A 27,721-nucleotide genomic window follows, 5' to 3' on the forward strand; every position below is an offset into this window, starting at 1 on the left:
TCCAATAACAGGCTTTCCGCGGGTCAATAAGCAATTACAGTAAAAGTCATTAACTCATTTGCTCTTAAAAACTTACATTCTACATTAAATGTTTTAAGTGTCCCCAGACAAATTTATAGATTTTTTGCTAGAGCATTCAGAAGACTTTGATGCAGCATCTGACCTGCAGAGAACGGGTGAAGCAATGGTAGTAATTACAAAAACGGCCAGCAGGTGGCAGCAGAGTATAAGAGATCAACCACGGCCATGTTGCAAACAAGCTCATTTACCCACAGTTCTAAACAGATTTGTGAATAATGATTAAACTTAGCTATATGCTAATGTTATTTGCTGCAAAATGGGAAACAAATAGAAATATACTTTTTTTTCCTGATGAAACAACAAACTTTAATCTTTCTATTGGAAGGTTCCATGTTTTTATAGTGATATAACACAATATTCTGTGGGCCTTGAAAAATCAGTCAAAATCCAATAAAACAGCCAAAGTGAAAATGGCTGGGAGTGAATGAGTTAAATGGATTTTGTGGGAAATTAAAGTAATTTAAAAATCATTAAAAATTAATGTCTAGAAGCATCGATTTTATGTATTTGTGGGGACTGGGTACTAGCTGTAATTTACAATGAACAAAATACGCTGGGGTCCATAAATCCCTTCATTTTCAAATTAAATTAACTAATTTGCAAAGAAAAATGTACTGTTTGTCATCGACGTCCAACATGAAATGCTAATGCCATCGAGTGGCAGAAAGAAAAAAACTCAATGTTTTACAATCCTTTTAACTGTATAGTATCATTTATATTATTTTGAATTGTTTTTTAACTTCCGCTCATTTTATAAATTACTGTATCAATGAATCAAGTTTAAACCATACTTATATGTATTGGGTAAACATATTTGTCAGCTTTTGTTCATTACCAAGAGTATGAAAAACTTAAAATATATTTTATTGTACATTTAGAACATATGTCAAATATCCAATTAGTGATTAATCGTGAGTTCGCTGTGGAAATCATGATACATTATGATAAAAATTTTGAATAGACTGACATCAACACAGTATAAAACGCATGTAAGTGTGTGTGTGTGTGTGTGTGTTGGGTGCTCGCGCGAATGTGCATATGCAGTAACATGGTAAATGGGAAATTAACTGATCTTATGTAGTAGGACATAGGCATTACGTTTGTTTTCAGTTGCTTTAGAAACGGCATTAAAAAGTATTAAATTAGATTTACTGATACATGCAGAAACGCTGAATAAAAGACGATCTGATACGTATCTTGATATATTTTAAAGTTGAATGATTCGGTTTGATTCAATGCACTCACGTGTTTTAAATCAAAACCGACTTCAAATTTACTGTAATATAGTCATACAGTGATTTCAAAATTAATCAATAACTCGTTTACTAATTGAGTACTTATTTAGAGCCATTGTTTAAATTTAGGTTTATATATATATATATATATATATATATATATATATATATATATATATATATATATATATATTTCCCCTAACAGTTGTTTTTTATTTTGGTATATTTTTTTTAAATGTTTCCTATTTTTAACTATGCTAAGCTTGTACTTCTTTGCAAATGTGCTCCATGTGTACTTTCCCCTGCCTGTAGCATCAGATTATCGGCACTAAAGCAAAGTGATTTGACACACCCCTAAAATAAGCAATAACTTCCTTTGCCGAAGGCTTGGCATACGCTTAGCGCTGCGACGAAGCACAAAAATCATTGTCTTCTCGCACCTTGGGAAACGGCGTGAGCTGTGCCGATGAGTGTTCAGAGTTGTTTGGTTTACGGCCGCTTTAAATCAGCCCCTGTTAGCATTAGCGCCAGTCAAGATGGTGATGGAGAGGCCGCCGCCCCTGTTATCAGGCCACATGAAAAATAAATCAGACTCCCGTGGCCTCCGTCCGCTCGTTGGCGAGTCAATCTGGCATAATTGGTCTGCGGAGGAGAAATCTATGAGATGAGTTGGGCAGAGAGGAGAGGGGGCTAATTGGTGTCGGCACAGGTTGCGGGGGACCACAGCTGAGATCAAATTTATTCATATACACATTGTGTTTTTAAGATAGTGCTCATAGAGGTATACACTGTGTGTATGTGGCGCAGTCTCGTCACACCACAAACTCATGCATGTAAGATTTCCGCATTTTTAACATCTTATTAGCAACGAGCCCGTAGCACGACCACGGCGCAAACATCGGCAACAGCTGCGAGCGGACTCTTTGTCAGTCAGCGGCGTGCTGACCTCCGTCGGGACGCTACACGCATGATAAAGTGGCCCGTCCATGAGACAAGCAGGACTCAGTGGACAAAGTGGTCTCTGTCAGACGTACAGAGGGGCCGCAGTGGCTATCCAACAGCAGCCGAGCGTCAGCGAGGGAGGGAGGAAATGCAACGAGCGGTTGACATTTTCTCTTCTTGAGTGATAAGAACGAGCAAACAACACATACTTAAATATGCTTGTAAATCTTCATACAATATTATTAGGGCCCGAGCAGCGACCGCTGCGAGGTCCCTATTGTTTTTTGTTCTAATTATTTATTTATTTTTATTATTATTATTATTATTTTTTTTTTTATATATATATATATATATATATATATATTCTCTGCAAACAATCAAATTTTTGGGGACCTAAACATTTATTTAAAAAAGTTCACCAAACACTCTTCAGGCATGGCGAAAAATTAGATATTATCAAGTTGTCATTAAGTTCCATAGCGCCCCCTACAGGACAAAAATAGAAACCAATCCCGGCACGTTTGACCTACAGCTACGAAAATTGACGCACAAAAAAAGTCTGTTGGGACCATGTGCTAAAAATGTACAAGAAATGAGCTATGAATTTTTGAATGTCCTATTTTGGCCCATTTTTGCACATTCACAGAGGTCATACATTTGACCTCTTTTCCGAGACGATACATTTAATTGAGTTTAAACTTGGCCTGTATCATCTCAAGACCTGGGACAACAACTGGGGAAAAAATCTTGAGTTTTTTAAACACTATATGACGGGGCGGTGCCTCAAACTTTCGTATTTGCTTCGCCACAAAAGGAGAAAATGTTTAATAATTCCACTGTACATGCTCCAAAAAATCCCAAACTTCTCATGTATGTTAATAGTCACGACCTAAAGGCATCTATATGATAATATTCGGTTAAATCTATATCGCCACCTAGTGTTCACAAAAATTTTCATTTTTTAAATTTTCATCTACTGCATCTACTGCCCGTGAAAGGTATCCAGTTAAAAATTTGTCACAGAAGCCTTAAGATGTTGATACATATGTACTTTTTATTTTATTTTTTTATTTTTTATGCTCTCTATTGACAATAAAAGCAATATTGTGCTATGAGTAAAACTAACAATTATGCGTAAATATAAACTGTAATGTAATGTAATGTAATGCCAATCGGGGCAACTCATTGCCCAAAAATAAAAAAGGACGCTGATTTTTAGGTTCTTAACATTGACCAAAACTCATTGCGCTTTGCACACTCATCACACCTAGCAAAAAAATAAATAAATCCATATGTAAAGGTTATTATGCCATTTTCTAAGAAATTAGGCTTGGAATGTGCCAGTACCCCAATGTACCCGTACCCAAACGTGCAAGTACTCCAAAGTGCCCGCAGCTCTAGTTATTATTATTTTAAATAAAGGCATTAAGGGAAAATGTACTGTATAAATGGAAATATTTTTAAAATATGTTTGAATAAAAAATATGCTGGGGGAAATATATATTTTAAAATACTAGATTTAAAAAAAAAAATGGGGTTTATTATGTAATATATTAGAAATATTTATTACATAAAATAAGTACAAAGAATGATCAAACACATACATAAAAATGTTTGTGAAACTTCATGCAATGTTAAAAATAGTTAAAGTTATTAAGGGTAAATTTACTGTATATATGAAAAAATGTGATAAGATTTTTTCAAAAAAACATCCTGGGGGTAATATATTATATACTTGGAATTAAAAAAAATATATAAGTTGTGTAAAATCTATTAAAATATTTATTAAATAATAATATATTAAAATATGTATTACATACAATAAGTCCATTACGGTGAAATATATCAATGATTCAAGGACGGTTTGATTTGAAAGTGGAACGATTCGATTCGACTTGGTGGGATTACGATTTGATTCGCTATACACTTACTTATATATCAAACAATGCATATATTTTTAAAACAGGCTAGGGTACACATTTTTATATAACAAACTGTCAGGAGGAATATACTTTGTTTATATGATATTGGAAAAATTTGATGATTAAAAAAAAATGAGGAAAAATAAGTACTTTAAAAGATGTTCACCGGTTGACTTCATATCACATTGATACAATAATCTTCCTAACAAAAGAGCTAAGTGAGATTAAGTGAATCTGTTCCACATATCGACAGCAAAAACAGCCTGAAAAAGTACAAATGAGGTTCCCGCAGGTGTCTCTCTGAGTGATATGATGATGCGGTTGCTCCATGCGTTATTTAATGATACAGCACAGGGACGGCTGCTTTCCCTTTCCCGCGGCAAAGTAGCGAGCGCCAAAGGCGAGGAGGCTCCCGGGGTTAAGAACTCGTGTCATGTGCAAATCTCAACCTGCTGCTTCGCGTGTGCAGCAGCTGCACACGCAAACGTGCAATTCAGAAAACTCAGACAATTATAAGAAAAAAATTTCAGCAGTTTGTTTACATGGAGAAGTAACAAACAGAACTTCATGAAATGATTTTGGGGGTAAAGGTGGAAATATTCTGCTCTTGTTTTTCAACAATAATCCCTGCTGTCATATTCCTGTAATGGCTTGTCACCCTCTCACACTTGCAAGGATGACTCACTTGGACAGGCCCAAGGCTGAGGACACAAACACGTGAATGTCGCAATACATGAAAACAAACAACATTCAAGGTGCGAGCAGCGATGGATGGGTTCTTGCAGGCCTTTTTTTTTTTTTATCACCAATTCTCAAAATGAAAACATTTTGATGCCCAAAAAGCTTTTTGGTTGATCATTTGGGTGAATTTATTCCTAAGAGTTCAAGAAGTTTGTCAAAATAGGTTCTTTAAGGCAAAATGGCTGACTTGCTGTTCAGTTTCAAGCATGATCCTTGAAACTCTTATGCGCCCGACCATCATAGCCATGTACACCTGATTTTATGTTGATCGGTGAAATTATCAGATTGGGTAAACTTTCAACTTTCTACTGAGTGAGCTTTGGGTAGGCTTTGCACAATCAGGATTTTTTCGGCCGATTACTGATAAGCGATCGAGTTTGAAACAAACTATTGATCACCGATGGAGCAATATATCTATTTTAAACTTTTATATTTACTCTACCGTCGACCACCCCCATTCGCAGCCCTGCCCACAAAGAGCAAAAATCCACATATAATTGACGCCACTTGGTCTGCGGAGGAGAAAAATGCATGTGGAAAAAAAAACTTAAAAAACGCTTATTACATTTAAATATAATATTTAATGTCTTATTTCATGAAGCTGATCAATTACGTCATTGCTCGATTACAGCCGATCACCAATTTTGCATAAAATGCCAAATATCGGCCTTTCCCGATTCAGCTGTTCAGATCGGTGTAAAGTCTAGTATTGGTCTCATGTTCGGGACCCTTAACTCATTCAAGCCCAAAAAAAGAATAATAATAAAAAAAAATTTTTTTTAAATACTTTATCCTGTACTCCCAAAAACGTATTTATACGGGGGTTTTCATGTGTTTTTATGCTAGAGCATACTGAAGGCTTTTGATGCACCCTCTGAACTGAAGAGAATGCTTGAAGCATTGGTGGCAGCAGAGTATAAGAGATCAGCCAAGGCCATGTTGAAAAAATCTCATTTACCCAAAGTTCTAAACAGATTTGTGAATAATGATGAAATTTGCTAATTTCTGCGAAACGGTAACAGATGCAAATATACTACTTATTTTTCCTAGTGAAAGAAGAGACTCTAAACTTTCTTTTAGTAGGTTTCATCTTTTTATAGCAATAGCACACAATATTCTGCGGGCCTTGGAAAATCAGTAAAAATCCAGTAAAACAGCCGGGAGCGAAGGGGTTTGCTTCAGTGAAAATGGCTGGGAGTGAATAAGTTAAAATACATACTGTACATTTTCACCAAGATACAAGATGGGCGATGCTAAATTAAAAAAATGTATGCTATGTAAAGTGGGCGGTATAAAGAATGATAATTTAAGGATCATTTGGTAACAAAAACCACTGTACATAATCAACATAATATACAACAGAAAGTTCTTCTCAACCTTCAATGACTTATGTAAGGGTGGCCTTTTGTTTGTGTCAGTCTGAACTTTATAAAATATTTTCAAATGCATTTATTTGTCTTTTCAACTTAAGGTTTATTTGTCAACAACTAGAATGCTAATAATGATCATTCATTCAATGTTCTGTTGTGGTTGGCTGTTTAATAGGATGTAATATTCTGATGCATCACTGAAGCATTCGCATCAGTCTGCACAGCTGAACAACTTCTGCGACCGATTTGAATCAAATCAACGCTAGCTAAGGTACACTCAGATGGCCGCGCGCGCACACACGCACCGCAGATGATCAATTGTTCCCTGCGGTTGGCGCGGGGATGATGAAGTGCGCCTTAGCGTGTACAGCATATGCACTCTTTAACCCGACACTTTATCACGAGGGCCCTTGCTCGCATCGTCATTTGCAAAGCTCACGGCGGCTTCCTTGTTTAGCGGTGGCTAGAGAGGTGATGAAATATTTAATCCTGTCAGAAAAGAGGATGATTACAGTTGCTTGGGGGGGTCAAAGGGTAAAGATAGACTTGCACGCGGTAGCTGCTGAAGGGGCCCTCGTGATTGTCCAACTTTGATGCGATGCCCCACCTACCAGGGTTTTAATAGTTTGGGATTTTTCATTTGTCATTCGTCACCAAGTGTGGATGGTGCAGCATCAGGAGCAACTGGGGGTTCAGTGTCTTGCTCAACGACACTTTGACAGGATCACAAGAGCCAGGAATAAAATTCTCAACCTCTAGGTTGGGTGACAACCACTCTACTACTGAGCCATGCCGCCTCAATAAGTCATATGTGACTGTTGGGTTGGGTCATGGGGTCATTGTGTTGTTATGATGATGTCACTTTCTGTGTAGTTGCTATGTCCCTTGTGATGAGGTTTGCAGTTGCTATGTCCCATGTGATGATGAAGTTGGCAGTTGCTATGTATTTGCTCTATCCCTTGTGATGAAGTTGTCAGTCGCTATGCAAATGCCATGCCCCTTGTGATGAGGTTGGAAGTTTCTATGCAGTTGGTATGTCCCTTGTGATGATTAAGTTGGCAGTTGCTATTTCCCTTTTGATGATGAAGTTGTCAGTTTCTATGTCCCTAGTGATGAGTTTGGCAGTTGCCATGTCCCTTGTGATGATGAGGTTTGCAGTTGTGTCCCTTGCGGTGAAGTTGTCAGCTGCTATGCAGTTGCTATGTCCCTTGTGATGATTAAGTTGTCAAGAACAAGAATGGTTGCTTCAAATCAAAATGGCTGATTTTGTGACCAGTGGACTGGATAGGGGCCGCGCCGGCCAAATGAAATGTGTAAATGCATACAGTTTAATTTTAAAAAATGCTGATAAACCTAAATATAAATGTATTGAAAAAATAATGGGGATATAAAAAATCTGTGAATATATGAATCTGGTGCATTTTTTGCAACTCATGGGGCACTACTGAGTGACTTTGGGGGATATGATTTTGTATCGGATTCAGATTTAGCTCATGTTGCATTGTTTTCACAGTGCCTACCAGGTGGTGGTGGAGGAGGAGCGTCCAAGACGTGCTCGGGGCACTGCCGAGATCCTGCGCTGCTACCCAGTGCCCATCCACTTCCAGAACGCCACACAGCTCAACTCGCATTACTACTTTGCTGCCCAGTTCCCCGCCGGCGGCATCCACGGGCCGCAGCCCTTCACCGTGGGTGACAACAAATCCTACAGCGGGTACTGGAATGCGCCGCTGCTGCCCCATAAGAGCTACAGCGTCTACTACCAGGCCGTCAGCACCGCAAACGGGGTGAGACGCGTTGAACGCCACAGTTTTTGTTCACATTTCCGTTGCTTAAAATGTTAGTACGCTCCCACGTAGAGGCTGTCAGTTGTGAAACTTGTCTTTGTGTGTGCCTCTATGTTTGCATTATACCGCCCCCTGGTGGTCATGGAATGAATTAAAGTAGGCAAGCCACCAACTGTGCTACAAAAGGCAGAAACATACACTCCAGACTGCCTGCATCGCGTCCACCTGAGCACAATGCAGTATGTGTTGCGGTGGCCGCTAATTGTCACAGGCGTAGCAACCGCAGCGACGGGCCAGCCGACCGATCGTACAGGTCGCCGCCCCCTGTCTTCAAGTGGATGCTACGTGACCCTCGCTCCCGTCCCTCCTCGCTTGCCGCTCGATAGCAATTTGCAGCGCGCGCCAGCCGATGGAGCTGAATGAGAATGTGCTACCGCCGGCCTCCTTGAGCAGCGGCGGCACGTCCGTTCCGGGAGGGCAGCGGTAATAACGTGAGGCCCGGCCTGAATTCAATTAGCCTGTTGGCACTCCAGAATAGAACGCATACCGTACTCAAACTTTTCCTGCGTGAGTCAGTGAGTGTGGAAATCAGGACTTAATATACTTTTTCGGGATGCTGGACAATCTAGTGACCCTTGGAGCATCAATAAATTCAATAAATTAATCTTTATTACAATAAACAATATCAGACTTATTATAGATAAAAGTTTTGGGCTTTTAGTAGGGGTATCTAAACTATGGTACGGTGGCCATTTGTGACCCGCCATCCATTCTTAAGCAGCTAGCGACATATGCTAAACATGACAAATGCCAATAATAATTTTTTTTATATACTGTAGAGCTTTTCTAAATATATAAAGTTGTAAGTGAACTATTGACAATGAAACATGTAGCAACATTTCTCTTCATAACACTGTGGTGAATAAAGAAAATATATTTTTTACAAGCAACAATGGTGTCATCCACCAAATTGTGAACATATCACATGAAGGATTGCCAGTAACTGTTTTATAAATGGTCTGTTTTCAATATAGAAATGGGAGTCGGCTATTTCCTGGTGAGTTACTGGGTCTCGACCACAAAATCTTGTAAAATCCTAAATTATTTGCCTTATAGAAAGCTTCACTGATAGCAAAAAAAACTAACAACTATGTAAACAATATCTAATCAGCTGATTGACTGATTTTGGTGTTAAAAAATAATCTGTGAAATGTATCCATCGATTTTTCTGTATGTGGCCCTCGGTGCAAAAAGTTTGGACAACTGGTTCACTAAACTCAATTCAAATAAACTATTAAGTTTATATGAAAGACAGTTCATATACTTCAGTTACATTTGTTTACTTGCGCTCTTGTCAGCATTCACTATGATTTTACAAATTTTCAGTCATAGTCAGATTACAATTGTAATGCAAAGAAATGTGTGGCTTTAAACTCGCGTGGGCCGCTATTACATTCCGATAGTATAATAAGAGCAAGCAAAAATATTGTGATCTTTTTTTTTTCTTTATTTTTTTTTTTTTTTATATCGACGTACAGAAAAGCATGTTTTTGCATTAAACACAATCTATTTCATTTTTAAATGTAAAACAGAGTATTTGGTGCAATGTTAAGTTTAAATAAATAAATGCTAGCATTCTTCTTTTGTTTATAATTCTTCTCGTGAGACACAGTGTTCAATCACTGGTGAGCTATTTGTAGAACAGACCTGTGGGCTACTCATGTTGTCCTTGGGGGTCATTTGTATCCGCTAACACAATTTTTATTTTTTGGGGGGCGACGATACACATTCAACAGAGCAAAAAAAGCATCCATTTGCACAGTGTGTCTGTCGTCTTCCTCCCTCCCTCCTCTATGATAGTTAATTGAAGGCAATTAACTTTGGTGACAGGTGATATTAGTGTTATTGAAACCTTGACTGTTTAAAACCACGGTAATCGGCCCATACTTATTTATAACTTCATTTTCGGAAAAATAGGGACTGCGCTTCTTAAGCATTGAACTTAAGTTAACAATAAATGAAATAATCTAATGTTTGCATATCGCAAATTGCTGCATCAACTAAGAGTGCAACCTTGAACCCAATGGTCGTGATTCACTCTCTATCGTATGTATGTGTGTATGTGCTGCGACACATCATGACGCATCAAATTCAATTAAGTGCGATTGTAAAGGCTGAATGTTTTGCTCTTGGCTATTAAAGGGGCCGGTGAGTGTCTGGCTCGTCATTGGCCAACCTTAGCAGGCAGACGCAACATCCATCCGTGCCCTTTGTCGCTCACAGCCTCCTTGTCCCTGTGCCTGTGTCCTTTCTTCTTTTCAGCGCTCGAGTGTTTGGCAAACTTTTCTCTCTCTCTTTCTGTGAGCGGAAAACTTTTTAGAGGCCAAAAGTAGCCTGTTATTGTATAGTCAGACACAAGGTCTGTTGGGGGAATCGACTGCACGTCGCTGTTGGCTAGCTGGCCACTGCTAATCTGCACCAAGGGTTTCCTATTCAAGTACCTTCTTTTGTCGCAGTCACTCGGCATGTGGCGAGCCGTGCTGTTTTAGTGCTAGTGTATCGATGTAAAGCGGGGTACACACATACTGACGATCAATATGTGCGCACCCTGCTCAAGCTGTATTTTTGTCATCATCATAATCCCCTTTTTTGTCCCATTTCCCATCCTTGTTTTGTACAGGAGACCAAAATCGACTGCATCCGAGTCGCCACCAAAGGTAGGACGCATGTGAAGATCGCTATAGCTTGTGTGGTCGCCTCCAACAGATTTCCACATTTTAACAGAGACGCTTGAATGTAGGGGTTGAACGATTTAAAAATGTTTTGCAGTTGACTAAGGTGGATAGTTGAAAAGTCAATGTCAATTAATTGAGGATGTCGTTGAATTTTTTTTCAGTTTTTAACTCGCTGACAGAAAGGTGGAAATTGTAAAACTCTAACACCGCTTCATGTAACACAACTGCAGGGTCGCCTCTCGCTACTGTATGTAATAGTATTAGGGGTGTCAAAATTAGTGCATTAATTTTGAGTTAATTTAAAGTTCATTTAACACCACAAATTTTTTTAATGCATGATTAATGACCACCCCTTACTTAGAAAGCCTGCACTGGGGGAATTCCAGTCACAACGCAGCAGATACGTCCACGTCAAAATTTAACAGTAATAAGTTTAATAATAATAATGCATATATTTGTGGAGACTGGGGTCAAGTTGTAGTTTCCAATTTTAAACGTGCAGAATTTACTTTATGTTAAAGATTAGATTACTCTTAATATGAAAAGAAAAATGCACTGAGCTGTCACCATCTTACAAATGCAGTTATGCCATCAAGTGGCAAAAAAATAACCAACACAAATCAATATCACACTTCTAATTTTAACTAAATATTCTGAATTATTATGAAATTACTGTATCAATGACTCAAATATGAGGTCATATTTATATTAGTTTAACTTTTTTTCACATTTATGAAAACTTAGAAAAACTTTTATTGTACTTTTTATTGCACATTTAAAACATATAAAATTGCAATTAATCGTCTGTTAACTATTGAAGTCATGCGATTAATTACGATTAAAAAAAATCATCACCTGACACCCCTTAATAGTATACAATTAAAAAACTATGACGTGATATGTCAACTAGGTTCAACCCCTTACATGAATTTTGTAGCATGTAAAGTGTGTTTTTTTATTGTCATTTTTACTATGTGTTCACACTGTGGCAAAACCAATAGAAGCTTCATTGCAACCATCAACTCTTAAATCTTCGACAATGTTAAAGTTGTTAATTTGATGTTACTGATAATTTGTCAAAAAACAAAAATCATCTGGCTTTCTTGCTTTGCTGTCTGACTGTAGTTACATCAAGTTTGAAAAATATAATTAGGTTAGGTAAAATTGTGACATGAAATAATTTGACCCAATCTGTCTCGGTCAACTCTGGTCAGATTAATTAAAACCCAAGATTTGTGCATTGATAAAGGACAAAGTTCACTGCAATTTTGAAGAGAATTGACTGAGATGTTGAAAAACTAGTTTTCTCCAGCGACATCATCAGAAAACCAATCCATAGCATTCTTGGATCGACTTGGATTTTTAAAGATTTTAAATGTAAGCAAGATTGTTAAAATGGTCCTAATTAGTTCATCAATTAGGCATCGGACTGAAATTTTGGAAAGTAAAAACATGCTGATATTTATTCACTACTTTTCTTAAAAATCATTCAGATCGGATTCTTGCATCAATGCGCAAGTCGATTGTCCATTTATTTACTTTGTTAAACAGCTGACAAAGAAATGTGTTTTGTCAGCTATCATTCAAAATCAAAACGTTCTTACCATCATTTTAGTAGGGAAATTCAAATGTAAAGCAACATCTGACCCACAGCCAATTTGTGAATTTTGAAAATGGAATTTGCTGTAGTGAAAAATCAATAAGAATTGTCTCCTCCACGGCAAAGCAAGAACGCTGTTGTAACGAATCATAAGTCAATTTTCCATTTAGTATTTTCGTTTCAGTAGCCTTACATTACATGGACAAAAATATTGGGACACACCTCTTACTGATTTCCATCCCAGCATGCTTGGAGCATGTGTGGTGAAAAACATTTTTTCATTTGCATAAGCGTTGGGTGAATCTGTCTGTCACGGTCCGTTGTCCCAATACTTTTGTCAATTAAGTATCCTCATACTGGTGGTCAACAGTGTTGTGAGTCCGTGTGGTTTCTCTTTTTGCGTGCGTGTGTTTCTCTCTCTACCTGCTGCATGGCGTCGTGGATCTACTCACCCTGTGTCACGCTCAGCCGCCATTCTGGTGACTCAGCTGACCACGCCGTACCTCCGCATCGCCCCAGCGGCCGGTGATCATCAGCTCACAGGTCAGAAACGCCGCAGCCTCCATTGGAGTTGGGCGTGTGGCCAGAGGGGGTCATGTTGAGGGAAATTCAAAGCCCTGAGACCATTTTCACTTGGGAGCATGACATTCACTGGAGGTGTCTGTCATGACAGGATGCCCAAAACAAAAAATGCTCAAGGACCCATGCCTGAAGTTGAATGGAAAGTCATTGAGAATTCCAGGGCTCTGAACCAAGTTTTTATAGTTAACAAAATCAAACAAAGTAACACTAAAATTGAAAAAACATGCTTTTGAAAAAAAATTGGGGGTATTGCTGTATGTTTGTACAGAAAAAGGAAGGTCAAGCAGTTTTTAGAGAATTTTAGTTTACTTTATTTCACAATAATAGTATTCTTTTAAAAAAAAAACTAAAACTAATAAAAAACTAAACTAAGGCGAAGCATTTTCAGGAAAATAAAAACTAACAAACCTACTCTAAAATAACTAAATAACTCAAATGAATTGAGTTTCAAAAATGAAAGATATATTGTTGATCTGTGATCGGATACTGTTTATTTAAATTTGCCAAAATCCAGATTATGTAAATCCTTAATTTCACAAAATGGAATTGGGCTGGCATGTCTATGAAAGCAGGACACACAAAAAAGTCCTATGTAGTAAATAAAAGCCGTCAAACGATTACATTTTTTAAGCTGATTAATCATATCTTAGAATCTTGATTAATCACTTAATTAAAAAGGCTTTTTTATCAAAATGTTTTGCACATTTAACGAGCACTTTTTTTTCTACGTTGAATGTTATGAGGGTGTCTTCAAAAAAATGTGTCCACTGCACACGGTCATCCTCCTCTTTTTCTTATCAGTTAATGACTTGCATGATTTAAAATGGGGGGAAAAAAATGACCCCAATAGTTTGACATGAAAAACTATTCTAAATGTCAAACGCAAACATTTATTAAATGCTTTACTTGAATGCATGTATTTATGTTTATTGCTCAAACAACTTGTGCTACCTTTACCGTAGCCATCCGCTGTCAGCTAAAGGATCATTTGTGGTCCAAATTAATAGTGTGATTAATCTGTGTTAATACAAGATTCATTTTTGTGATTAATTAATTAGTTAACGCTTTAACTTTGAAAGCACTAAAATAAATACACAATATTGGCCCAGTTATGTGAGATTGGAAAATTTCCCGCAGAACAGACTATATTTATTTTGGAAAACGATTGACAAGATTTAAGCATTAACTCTGAAGATTAATTTAAATCCTTTAAAGTGTGTGTGTGTTTTTTTAACTAAGGTGGCAGCAGAGTATAAGAGATCAGCCAGGGCCATGTTGAAACAAACTCGTTTTGTCAGTGTTTTCACCAGGAATGTCAATATTGACGAAACTTAGCTATATTCTAATGCTAATGGGGTCTTTGCACAAATCCACTACTTCCTGAACTCAGTACCACTCCTTCATTTCCTGTCTTTCATGATTGGACAAACTGATTAATCCAGGTGTGCCTGACCTCAGTAACCACAACGACAATGGCCAGACACAGCATTTAACAAACAGGTTGCAGTCTGTTTCATGTTTGAACAGCACTGAAATAAAATATTAAGGCTTACTATTCCATTAATATAACATTCTTCCATGCTTAATGTGTGAATCCTAACCCTAAGTAAGACGTTTTGTTGAATATTCCCATACAAAATTGATGTTTAAAAATCGATTCGGCTGCATATTGAATCAATTTGAGAATTGCGCGCTGTAATATCGCGATATATTGCCGAATCAATTTTTTCTAACACCCCTAGAACACAATATTCTGTGGGCCTTGCAAAATCTGTCAAAATCCAGTAAAACAGCCGGGAGCGAAGGGGGTTGCTTTAGTAAAAATGTCTGGGAGTGATTAATCACGATTAATGCTGAAAAATTGTGCGATTCATTGCTTAAATAGCAGCACTATTTTGAACATTATGCAAAATGCTAAACTGCAAAAAATGTTAAGATTTTCAGGCATCAGTAGTGTGCATTAATGTGCTACGGGTAAAGAGTCAACACACAACTACTGTATGTTGAGAAGCACAAACATCACTAAAGCTTTAGCAGCTTATATAAACGTGGGCAACTCCGTATTGTCCTCTTGGAGACTCCCAACCTTTCGCCGCATCCGCAAAGCGAGATAAGTTCACTCTCGCTTAATCACGTTTGCGGCCAGAACGCTCCGAGTGCACGAGACAAAAGACCCTTGGAGGCATGGCGAGGGGGAAAGATAAAACCCGAAGAGATACATTTTTTAAATGCCTGAAATAACCAAAATACTGCATATCAGTATCAGATGGAGATTTTGTTCAACACAATTGTGATGAATAGAGGTTTAGGACGCAAAATGTACTGCACCTGAACATCAGTGTTACTAAATTTAGAATGATGAATTGCCACATCAGCCAAATGTGACGTCGTGTTGTCTCCCTATCAAGGAGAAAGATGCATATCCATCCCACCGACATATTGTTCTCGCTCCGGTGAGCCGCTATCAACAGATTTTCTCCTTTTTTCTTTTTTCTTTTTTCTTTTTTTTTTATTCCAGTGGCCGCACTGACATGTTAGCAATCAGCTGCGAACTGATGGAGCTGATGGAGCTGATGCCACACATCACTGTTTTGTTTTTGTTCTTCACCACGAGCGTGTGACAAATCCGCACTTTGAGCTCGTCAGGAAAGAGGAAGAGGCTCGTCAGTATTCCCGTCTCGACCCCCCGGCGGGATTGAGATTCTCCAAGCGACTCGCACAGCTAGTGGCAAGCCAGCTGAATTTTAACAAGATCTGCTTTTTATTTATTACCTCCACCAAGGAGGGTCTGTTCTCATTGCTCTTTATGCCTGTCATGAGGAGACACACGAAAAAATCTCAAGAACCCATGGCTGAAATTACACAGAAAGTCTGCCATATTTGTTTGAAGCAGCCATTTTTGGTTCCTTATAGTGGCCAACATTTTGATGACGATAAAATATACAACAAAGCCAGTTTCCTCTAGCAACATAACATTTGGTAGGCATATCGGTTATGAAGAGACCCACAAAAAAGTCAAGAACCTAAACTCGGAATGATACAGGAAGTCTACTATTTTGTCTCGAAACGGCCATTTTAGGTTCATTATGGTGGCAAAGTTTTATGACCGACCATAGAGCATACAACCACAGTCAGTTTCCTTTAGGAGCATAAAATTTGGTAGGCATGTGTCTATCATGAGTGAACCCACAAAAAAGTCTCAGTAACCTGTGCCCGAAATGACACAGGAGGTCAGCTGTTTTGTCTCAAAGCGGCCATTTTAGGTTCATTATGGTGGCAACGTTTTATGACCAGCTATAAAACATACAACCACAGTGAGTTTCCTTTAGGAACATACCATTTGGTAGGCATGTACATCATGAGTAGACCCACAAAAAAGTCTCAAGAACCTGGGCTCGAAACGACACAGGAAGTCGGCTATTTTAGTTCGAAGCGGCCATTTTAGGTTAATTATGGTGGCAACATTTTATGACCATCCATAAAACATACAACCACAGAAAGTTTCCTTTAGAAATAGGAAAATACAATTTGGTAGGTATGTCCATCATGAGTGGACCCACAAAAAAGTCTCAAGAACCAATGCCCGAAATGACATAGGAAGTCTGCTTTTTTGGTACGAAGCGGCCATTTTAGGTATGGTGGCAACATTTTGATGACTGGCCATAAAGCATACAAACAAAGCCAGTTTCCCTCAGCAACATGAAATTTGGTAGGCATGTCCATCATGAGACTCACAAAAAAAAGTATCAGCAACCCATGCCCAAAAATACACAGTCTATCATTTTAATAATTTTCAGCGGGGCCTTCAAAAACAAACTTAGCCAAGAGATTTTGTCCAATTAGTCCCAAATTCAAACCACCCTTTGTATACTAGACAAATTGACTCATTTGTAAAGCCTCTGTGACTACGCCATCTAATGTGGGCAGAACATGGAGGCCAAGTTTGATGATCATTTCAAGGATTTGTCATTAGAACGTACATCAGTATTTTCATCTTTAATTACTGTTACATTTTAATATGCTGTAACCTTGAAACTCCAAAAACAGCATTTTTTTTTGTGGGGAGGGGGTGCTGTTTGTTGAGCCATTAACATTGCATCATAAAAGACAGCAAGCCATTTTCAACACTTTATATTGATAAATACAGTAATTACTAAAAATATGAAATTGACCAAATTTTGACTTCAGAGGTTTTGGCCCTATGCCGGTGAAAATTTAATTCTTGGATGCCTCAAAATTGTAGTAGGTAACTTGTGCTCATGTTGAAATTGCAAGTACTTTTACTTACATGCAGAATGTGGAAAGATATTCTGGGGAAAAAAACGGATTAAAAAAATCTCTTCAGTATATTTCACTACGTCATTTTATTCATTTAAGTAATTATTATTAGAACTTACGTTTGTGTTCACGTTTGGTACAAAAAAGACAATTATAGAAGTGTAAACAGAAATGAATATAATATTTAAAATTAGAACAAATGAAACTGTGAGCAGTAAATAATGTGTACTACAAAAATATTTACAAAATATTTAATGTTATAGTGATATAGAACCGTTTTTATCTTCTTTTTTTGGTAAAGTATAAAGTACAGAAACAAAATAATGTATTATACTGTAGTGTAAACCACAAAACAACTAATAATGAACTTAAACATTACAGATCAAACTATATATACATATATGTTAGGGAAAGGCAAATATATCTTGATACTGGCCTTATTTTAAGGTATCGGCTATTCATAGGTGCTGCAGATACCAACCACCGAGCAAGACTTCCACATCAATAGAAAGAGGTCTTTTTTTCACTTTTTTTTTGGTGTGAAATCGAATTTTACGTATCAAAAGTATTAAAGGTATTGGCACTTGGTATCAGTGAGTACTCACTGCGGATACCTATACTGATATTGGTCTGAAGAACAGTGGGATAGAACATCCCTAATATATATATATATATATATATATATATATTATATATATATATATATTTTATATATATATATATATATATATATTATATATATATATATATTTTATATATATATATATATATATATATATATATATTATATATATATATATATATAATATATATATTATATATATATTATATATATTATATATATATATATTATATATATATATTATATATATATATATATTATATATATAATATATATATATATATTATATATATATATTATATATATATATTTTATATATATATATTATATATATATATCAAACAAATGCAAGCGTTTGAACAGCTATTACTTTTTGTTTTTTTGGGCTAAACATTGTCCTTTCTACAGGCGCCGCCACCCACAAACCCAACGCCGTGGAGCCGGAAAAGCAGACGGACCACACGGTGAAGATCGCCGGGGTCATCGCCGGCATCCTGCTCTTCGTCATCATCTTCCTCGGCGTGGTGCTCCTCATGAAAAAAAGGTAAGTGGTCATTTCTTGTGCCATTTTGCGTTGTTTGCCGTGAATAATGAATTCATTCAGGAAGTCACGCCCCATTGAGGAAATATTAATCCCTTTACACCGCACCCTCCAACAAATGCCGTCAGCGGGAGAGCTTGTGAAGCCCTGCGAGGGAGATAAGCCGTGAAAAAATATTCTAATATTCTGAAAGTGTACGGATGCGTAGCTAAAGGCTACGTTTACATAAGGCCCCACTGCTCGTATGGCTGCGATAATAAGAAGCAAAGCTCTGCAAATATCAAGCGTCGTTTCCCTCCACCGTGACTGTTTATACTTTTGTATTTACATTCCGCTGCGATGTGAGACGTCACGTTTTACGGGGACAGAAGATTCTTTCATGTTTTCAATTCTTATTACGATGTCTGTGACATAAATAAATGTGGCAAAATACATCGGAAAACAGGTAAGAATGGAGCTGGTATTTTTATTTTTAAGGAACTTGCTATTAGTTTCAATTTTGGATTTGGATATAGAGATCACACTAATCCAATATTTATACAACTAAAAACTTTAATGAATTGATGGAGTTTAACCGCCTTAAAATAATGTATAAAGCCCATCATGAAATTTTACCAATTAACATAAAAATCAAAATTAAATAAAAAAAAGGGAAAGTGAGTACAAACTAAGAAGAACAGATATTTTTTCTCAAACAAATACAGAACGAAATTGTGGAACAATCTGGATTATAAAACTAAATCATCTCAGTCTGTTTGTATTTTTTACAAATGTATAAAAGCACAATTACTGGAAAAAATATATATAGCACAAGGTCATGCTGTTTAATTATTTTGTTTAATTGTTACATTGAAAGCGTCTTGACTGCTTGCTGTCATTTATTTTGTGTTGATAAAAAAAAAAATGTTGATCAGGTGCAGATATAAGTTTTACTCTTTCTGCCCCCTTTCATTTCTTTTTTTTAAAGAATGAAATAATTGTTTTGATTTGAATTGGATTAAAAAAATTTGATGCTTTAATGTGCCTGAAAACTCACTGTTGAATATTGGGCCACCCTGAAATTCACTTAAGTAAAAACAAAACAAAAAAAAAAAAGTCCAGAATTCAGTTTTGCTGATCAATCTAAAATTGGGTGGACATGCCAATCATAAATGGACACGTGAAAAAGTTTCACAAAATTGAATAGCAAGGCAGCCATTTTGCTGTAAAGCAGCCATTTTGGGCGAATTTCAGAGTTTGTGATTTGACCATCTCCTACAAGGGAATTTACCCTAATCATCCCCAATAGGAAGCAGGTATACAATAGAGCTGGGCAATAAATTGCTGAATTATTTCTGTGGTGTACTAGTGCCGGGAGAGAATATATTTTTTTCTATTCCTATCATTATTCATTTGAGCTAAATCTATTGAAATACAGCGGAAGATGGGTAAAAATGGAACCCGTTTATTGATTTGTGTTTTGTCGCCCACTAATAAAGAGTTTTCATTTTTCCGTGCGGGTCCCCATCTGAGTGGTAATTGTTTTCACTTAGGCTCAATCAAAGCCCAGGCAGGAGAATTTGCCGCAAATGACTCGGGCCATCCGGGGTGTCGGGTAGGCCAATCAAAGTCGCATGCGGCGACATGCGAGCGACTCGTTAAGGTCTGACCCGAGAGGTCAGATGTGGACTTTTATTTTTATTATTATAAATGTGTGCGTCACACTTCCGTCCAACATTTTGCAAGGATAATGTACACAGACTCTAGTCCTTAACTGACATGAAAGTGAGGGTATGTCAGGCCTGATAACGAAGAACCTTTTTAAGTGTGAAGTCTGTTCAAAACTGATCATACATGGGACGCATGGTTATTGTCATGTTTATTTGGATGAAATGAAAACCTTTCATATCGTGACAGGCATTCTTATTCATGTTTTAGCAACAAATTTAGAACCCCCATCCCTAGTCTAAAGTGGAAGGATGTCTTTTGAAGGAATGTTTTGGCGGCCAATGGAAATACTTGTTAAAAATGTGAGATTATAAAACATGTTTTTCATTGGTAACTTTACACTTCTTATAAGATGTGCAGGAAAATCACATTGTTTAAAATTATGTTTCGAAGTCATAATGGTCAAATGGTGGATTTATATGGTCATAGATTTTCTCATTCATCTTTTAACCCCTAATTGAGTCATTCCCATTAATGACAATCTGGCTGTCAATGGAGACACTTGATACTTAAATGAAGCGCTTTATTTGTTTATAACTTTTGGCTTAGTCTTTGTCAGTCAGGGGGCGCCACAGCGAGCAACTCAATATTAAAAATGTAAACAATTGATCAAGGAAACCTAGTCAAAGGCCAGTTCTTGCAGGCCAATGACGATACACATTAAAAATTGAAAGTTTTAAATAATAAATAAGTACAATTGCTCGTTTTTCCATTTAATAAAAAAAACATAATTATCCCTTGTTTAAAGTGGGTGTCCTGTAAAATCCCATAAATAACACAAATTGTTCTTGCATGGTCCCAATTGGAGAGAGGAATTATACAGGGCCTTAATAAGAAATTAAGATTTTTCACATCCTTTAGATGTTGACTAATACCAACCAAGTAGTTGTAAAGAAGAAGAAAAAGAACAACTGATTAATAGTGCATTTCATACACAACTAATCTCACTATGCTCCACATACAGTAATTAAAAGTACATCATTTAAAAATAGGTACAAACAGAGTTAAAGAGATTTAAAGCAGATTTTATTTTGTAATTGAAAGATAATTTTTTTTGTAATTGAAGATTTGCTTCTTTGTGTATGTAGAACAAAATGCATTAGTTTGTGAACGACGTTTCGTGGGCGTGGATCACGTTTTGTGTGTTTGCGGGTTTTGGCATGATTTTAACTCCATAGTTCGTGTCCTGGACTGGTTAAATAGTTCATCTGCCGTGTCATTTTTCGTTTTTTTTCCCCAACATGTGAGCGGGGCCAGGGGGTAATCCACAGTTGTTTTACGCGACTCGGAGGCAATAAAGTTACGTTTTGGTGCAGAAACAGACACAATATTCGCATTTTCATCCTTCTTCGGGTCACGACAGAACTGCTTGCTTGCCAATGTTGCTAATGCTCGCTAGCATCAGCAAGCTGCTTCCGGCAGATGTAAACAATGATGTCATTAGCCTTGGAGCGATGTTGTTGATTATACTATAACCAATCATATGCGTCACTGGCCGCATCGAGGATCGTGGGATTAGGCTACTGTATGCAATTTGCATACGGCCATTTTTTTTTTCTTACGGACACTTACGCCTGGTATAGTGATATTCCCCCAGTGCAATTTTGACAGACAAATTGGCCGCGCCAATGTGGCGGGCGTGGGGAATATTTATTTTGCCACTCCCCTTTTCACCTTGTCATCGTCGACGTGGCGAACGGGGGCGGCGCACCCTGATACAAAAAAAAGATTGATTGATTGATTAATTGATTAGCTGTATTCTAATGCTAATTGCTGCAAAACGAAAACAGATAGAATATACTTTTTCCTGGTGAAAGAACAGATTCTAATCTTTCTTTTGGTAGCTTCCATGTTTTTATAGCAATAGAACACAATATTATGTGGACCTTGCAAAATCAGTCAAAATCCAGTAAAACAGTGAGGAGCGAATGCTTCAGTGAAAATGTATTAGAGATTGTCGGTTGTTTATATGCATTTCTCTTATGTACAAAAGCACAATATTGTGTTTTTTTTTAGTATGAGCTCATTGTTTTATAATATTGTGATCTTTTTTTAATATCACCAACCTCCCCACAATATAATTATCGTACTGTGACCTTCATATCGTGATAGTATCGTATTGTGATGTTTGGATATCGTTACATCCCGATACACAAGTACAGAGAAAAAAAAGTTTTTTAAGGGTGATTTTGTTATTGATGGGGTTTAACAGCACATTTTTGTAAGGACTGGTATGACAAGCAAATGTAGATACGACTTGCGCGCTTCTCATCGCGCTCACCTCACAAAGTCGTGCATCCACGAGTTGCCACCATGTCTGCTTTTGTTTTTTTGTTTTCCAAAAACATTAATATATTTTTACTTTTTCTTTCCATTCCATCCCCGTCCTCTCCCCTTTCTCTCCTCGTCCTCCACTGCTTAAAACCTACCACCACCACCACCAACACCACCACCGTCACCGTCACCACTACCACCTCCACCACCACCACCCCACTCGGCAGAAGAACCTATCACTCCTACACTTACTACCTGTAAGTAACCCAACTCGGCGTCCATGCTTTCTCTCTGAAGCGCACGCATGCCAACGCGCACCACCATCTTATTTCGCGTTCATGTACATGCCACCTTGAATTGCAAGATTAGCCGCTTTAGCACATCTCACATACTTAGCATGTTGTTCTCTTCCCCCAACGTCATCCTCCCACATCTCGTATCTCATGCTTTTTGTTTGGCTTACCTGATTTTCTTTTTCGCCTACTTCGGCATGCTTTTGGCTGACTGCACGTGTACCCGTGACTATTATTCCACTTCCCAATTTAAATATCACAGACAAATATAGTCATGAATGGCGAAGAGGCTTACATTGTGCAGCGGAGCGTTTTTGTGGTTAATCTGCGTTGATCGCAGGGACGGCACGGAAGCTGCCTCGCTTCAAAGGACATCCCACAATGCACCTGCAGATAATAAAGCCATGCGCAACGCTCAGCATGGCCATCACGTCCGCTGCTTTGATGGTGGGAATCTGTTGAAATGCTGCGTATTTATTGGCTAAAAGGTTTTTATCTGTGTTTTAATACCTACGTAATAATTGGCTATTGGCCCTTCTCTTGCATGAATGCTAGTTTTTACATTACACGGCATATGGTGGATTTGAACTTTACAATAGAACCTCCTCTGGGGCGCCATTAAGTTTTTAGATTTGTTTCAAGGACGGCCAATGGAGATTCTTGTTCAAAACATTACACTTTAACGTTTTGTATTGATTGTTCAGCTACACTTTTACATCACATGTGTAGTCAACTTTAGTAGATATTTTATAAATAAAAAGTAAGTTTAACGCAAACATACATGTTTTCCCTGACCGTTCTGGTATTGGCTTTTCAGCAGCACAATTTTAAAGATGAATACGGTTTAATGCCTAATTGATAAAAACTAGCTACAGGCCCTCCTCTGGGAGCTTTTTCACTCCATGCTAGCAGTCACAATACACGTCATACGGCGAACTTGCGTCGTTATGATAAGCCTGAATCATCTTTATTGGCAATGTTTTAGGGCTGCTCAATTATGAAATCAAAATTATTCAAACGATTTTTTATTTTTTGGTACAAAACAAGAAAATGTTTTAAGCATTTAAAAATATTAAGAAAAAAAAATAGAAACACTATGTAAGTTCCTTTTGGACCAAACAGAATTTATAATAATATATATTTATTCATGTTGGCAAAAACTTAAAGTTGGAGTGCAGCTTGTTCACTGTGCAGTAGGTCGATCATTTATTTTTGGGGACAAAACAAGAAAATGTTTTAACAAAATAATAAGACAAATAAAATTCTTTGAAACATTATAATTATGTTCCTTTTGGATTAAACAAAATGTATTAAATTAGTATGTTTTAAATATAAAAAAGGTGTAAATGTATACATTTAAACAACTCAAAAATTTGCATTAATAATCTTTTTTTATGATTATGCTGATTTTGTAATTGTGGAGTGCAATAACTGAAATTGTAATTGAATTTCGGTTAATATGTAAAAACACAATTTGTAAAAACACAATTTGTCTCCAGTAGTATGAGCTACAACTAGTATTGTAGTTACAAGAAACTATGACAACATAAGACCAACCAATGACAGCTTTGCAAACGATGGCGAGTTATCAAGCAAAGATAACGTGACCAGTAGTGTGGTAATTATAAAAGTCCTACCTTGAGCACTTTGAGGACGCACTTGCAAGGTGGCACTGTGGAATTTGTGTCAACTGTTTAGGGAACTAATGGCATATTGCGATAGCACCTTTCTCAGGGAAGGAGCTGGAAGAGGTGGTGACCAGGATGCGGAGGGTCTGAGACAATTGTCTTGGTTCTTCTAGCCTATAATTTGCCTTCTATTTATTGGATGAAATGCAAACTGTTTAAGGTCTAATTGACGATGACGGGCTATAGGCCCGTCTAGTCTAAAATAGATGTAAATGTTTTTGAGGACAGTTCTGGCGGACAGTGAAAACATTATTTTATTAATAACCATAGGTTGCTCAGCTACACACTTTTGAGGCTACATGTGGACATGTAATTCTCTGTCAGAATCAATTCTTTCTTACCTTACATGCCAGCCATCATGTTAAACATCATTTGATGGATTTATGTGACTGTCAGACTGTCGTGTTTATTGGATCAACTGGAAAATTTTGCCTGGTGTTAGTTCCTACTCACATGTCTTTAATTAATGAAAAACTGATGTAGGCCCTTGACATCCCTGTATGTTGGCCGTTACTTTATATTTGAGACGGTGGAGTTATGCGGTTGTCATCACACAGTCTGTTTAATTGGATGAAATCCAAACTTTACGCCGAGTGACAGCTGTTCTTATTCATCTTTTAACCCCTTGTTAATAAAAACTAGATACAGGCCCTGGGAGTGAGTGTCTTAGCTCCATGCTAGCAACCACATAACTTGTCATATGAATGGGCTTATGAGGTGATTCTTGGACAGCCACATGTATTCGATACAAACTTTTTGCCTTATGACAGCTGTTCTTATCCATGTTTTAATGTCTACTTAATAAAAAACTAGCCATAGGGGCTCCTGTGGAGCATCTTCTCTACATGCAAGCGGTCACCTGTATGATTGATGAAGACTGTGAATACTTTTGCGCACGCATCAAAGGCCCGTCGCCAAAATATGCACTTCGGGACCAACTGAAGTCGCTTGGCATGCTCGTTAAGCATGCGCTCACATGAGCCGTCCAATGCGGCGTCAAAAGCGTGGCCTTTAATCAGCTGGCCGTCCGGCCAGCCGCCCCCCGGCGCGCGCACGAGAGTATTGGCATGATGGCATGGCGGCAAGACTTTCAAGGGCTGCTGAAGTCCTGTGAGCAAACAGCAGCTACGCTAACCACTTTCCAAGGAGAGCATCCTAAAGATCATCTGAATGTATGGATTCCTTTAGATCACAAGTGTCCAAACTACGACCCGGGGGCCATTTTTTAGCAGCATGTATTAAAAAAATTATAATTTGACAAGGCCTGCAACGCTATTGGGTGTGGGTTGCTACACCCATATCTTCCATTAGTGTGACACACTTTATAACTACTACGATAATAATCCTAATCCTAATTACAATAATTAAAAAAAAATTGTGTTATACAGAGATTTTGTAGATATGCAATAAACTATTTTTAACTAAAATAATAACAATATTTCTCAGAATAATGCCTCTTGAATAAAGATAATTACTTATTAGAAGCAAAACGATTTTCCTTCACTTTCTCATTTATATCACATTAATGCTTAATTTTTTCTTAACTTAAAACATTGTCAACTTAATACATCTATTCTAGTGAGATAAGGCTGTGGACCACCGCAAAATCATGAAAAATCAAAAACTATTTGCCTATTACAGTACTTTCGGGACTATAAGGCGCACCTGACTATAAGCCGTGCTAGCAAAATTTGGGGAATACTCGAGTTTATTACACATATAAGCCGCACCCGAATGTAAGCCACAGATATTTTAATGTTGCCGCTCCGGGTTCCTGGCGCAAAATGTCTCGCTCTTCTCTTTCTCCTACAGTATTTGGGCTCATTTGGTTTGGTTTGCTCTGCCTGACGCTCTTGCGCTTTCTTTATAGTGCGCCTCCTTGTGATCTGATAAGCCGCACCTTTGTAATAGCCGCAGGGTTGAATGCAAGTGAAAAAAGTAGCGGCTTATAGTCCAGAATTTACTGTAACTACTTACATAAAAATGCACTTTCTCAAAATAACTCAAACATTTCAGCAAAAGTAGCGAAGGAGACTGAAATGTGATGCTAACACACGAGCAGCTAGTTCCACTTGAGAAGATTTAATAGCTGCATACTTTTCACCTGCTTCTAATTGTTATAAATATCATGTTAATAAATATAATAAAGCATAGGAAAGCAACAATGTGCTGACTTAAGCTAGCGACGTTAGGCCCTTATGTGTGGCTAATGCTAACCGCTCATTCAAACAAGTGACTTTTTGTGGAGAGAACAACTGCATACTTTCATTCGCACTACCATAGGTAGACAGGTCCTATAAAAATAAAAATATATAAAAATAGAACAAAAAATATTAGGAAAATTTGCTCATCTAAGCCCCGACTGTGATGCTAATAGCAGCTAGTTCAAGGCAGTGCCCACCTGTTGACTTAAGCAAACACATACTTTGATTCACATGTTGTTACCATATTACTATAAAAATGTTGAAATATAGGAAACCAAAAATGGTAGCAACATTTCTGAATTCTGAGTGGAGTTGAAAATTGGAGCTATAACAAGATGCTAAAACTACCGGCTAGTTCACCAAGTGACATAACTGTGCACTTTCACTTGCATGTAGCTATCAAAAGTGCAACAAAAATAGGCAGAAATATTGATGAAACGAATGTATGAATATTATTTCTTATGCTTCCTCCATCATATTCAAAATGACTTAAGGCTGTCATTGCTAACCAAGTGCACCAACAAATTAGCGTCTGAGCAAAGGCGGCTAATACTTAAATGTATATGTACATAACTTGATTTCTTAGTTGTTTTATTTATTTTGTCACATGTGTTGTGTATAATATTTTGCAAAAAAATATAAGAAAAGAAATATAGGAAACCAAAAATGGTAGCAAAATTTTTGAATTGGAGTTGAGTTGAGAATTGGAGCAATAACAAGATGCTAAGAAAAGCAGCTAGTTCAAGCTTACACCCTTGCTGACTTTTTATCGCACTCGTAAATAACCATTTCATAAGCAACGGCTGATACAGCGTCGGGAGAAGGAAAGTGCGCTAAATGCGGCGTGTGTGAAAGCCGAGCACGCTCAAGGCGGGCGAACAAACGCCTTCATTAAAGGTGGCGCGTGGCGAGCGTGCAGCAAGACTCACGCTAATTGGTACAAGCAGCCTGGCAGATCCAGCGGTGTAGCGGCGCTGCATGACGATGAGCGGGCAGGACGAGGTGGGGAGCCGGCTTTTACTTCTTGGTATGAACAATGGGATATCAAACTGTTGCTGTCTTTATTAACTGAAAATGTGGTTCCTTGTGTATGAATAAAATTTTTGGGGCATCTTACTT

General features: G+C 37.5%; 1 protein-coding gene across 7 annotated transcripts in view; it reads left to right on the plus strand.

Moving 5' to 3' along the window:
• Window positions 1-27,721, plus strand: part of LOC147180601 (receptor-type tyrosine-protein phosphatase mu) — a 212,088-nt gene that overhangs the window by 126,135 nt on the left and 58,232 nt on the right. For 5 of the 7 annotated variants that reach the window (XM_086072904.1, XM_086072911.1, XM_086072893.1 and 2 more), the window contains exons 12-16: window positions 7,805-8,078; window positions 10,759-10,795; window positions 12,882-12,956; window positions 18,304-18,439; window positions 22,645-22,674. In XM_086072904.1, coding sequence (XP_085929030.1) covers window positions 7,805-8,078; window positions 10,759-10,795; window positions 12,882-12,956; window positions 18,304-18,439; window positions 22,645-22,674 — 552 coding nt within the window. The remainder of the gene's footprint in view (window positions 1-7,804; window positions 8,079-10,758; window positions 10,796-12,881; window positions 12,957-18,303; window positions 18,440-22,644; window positions 22,675-27,721) is intronic. The other 2 variants (XM_086072939.1, XM_086072946.1) reach the window with 1 other exon arrangement.

This window comes from Leptonotus elevatus, chromosome 1 (assembly GCF_054856555.1).
Source record: "Leptonotus elevatus isolate MCC_2025b chromosome 1, RoL_Lele_1.0, whole genome shotgun sequence".
Lineage (NCBI taxonomy): Eukaryota > Metazoa > Chordata > Actinopteri > Syngnathiformes > Syngnathidae > Leptonotus > Leptonotus elevatus.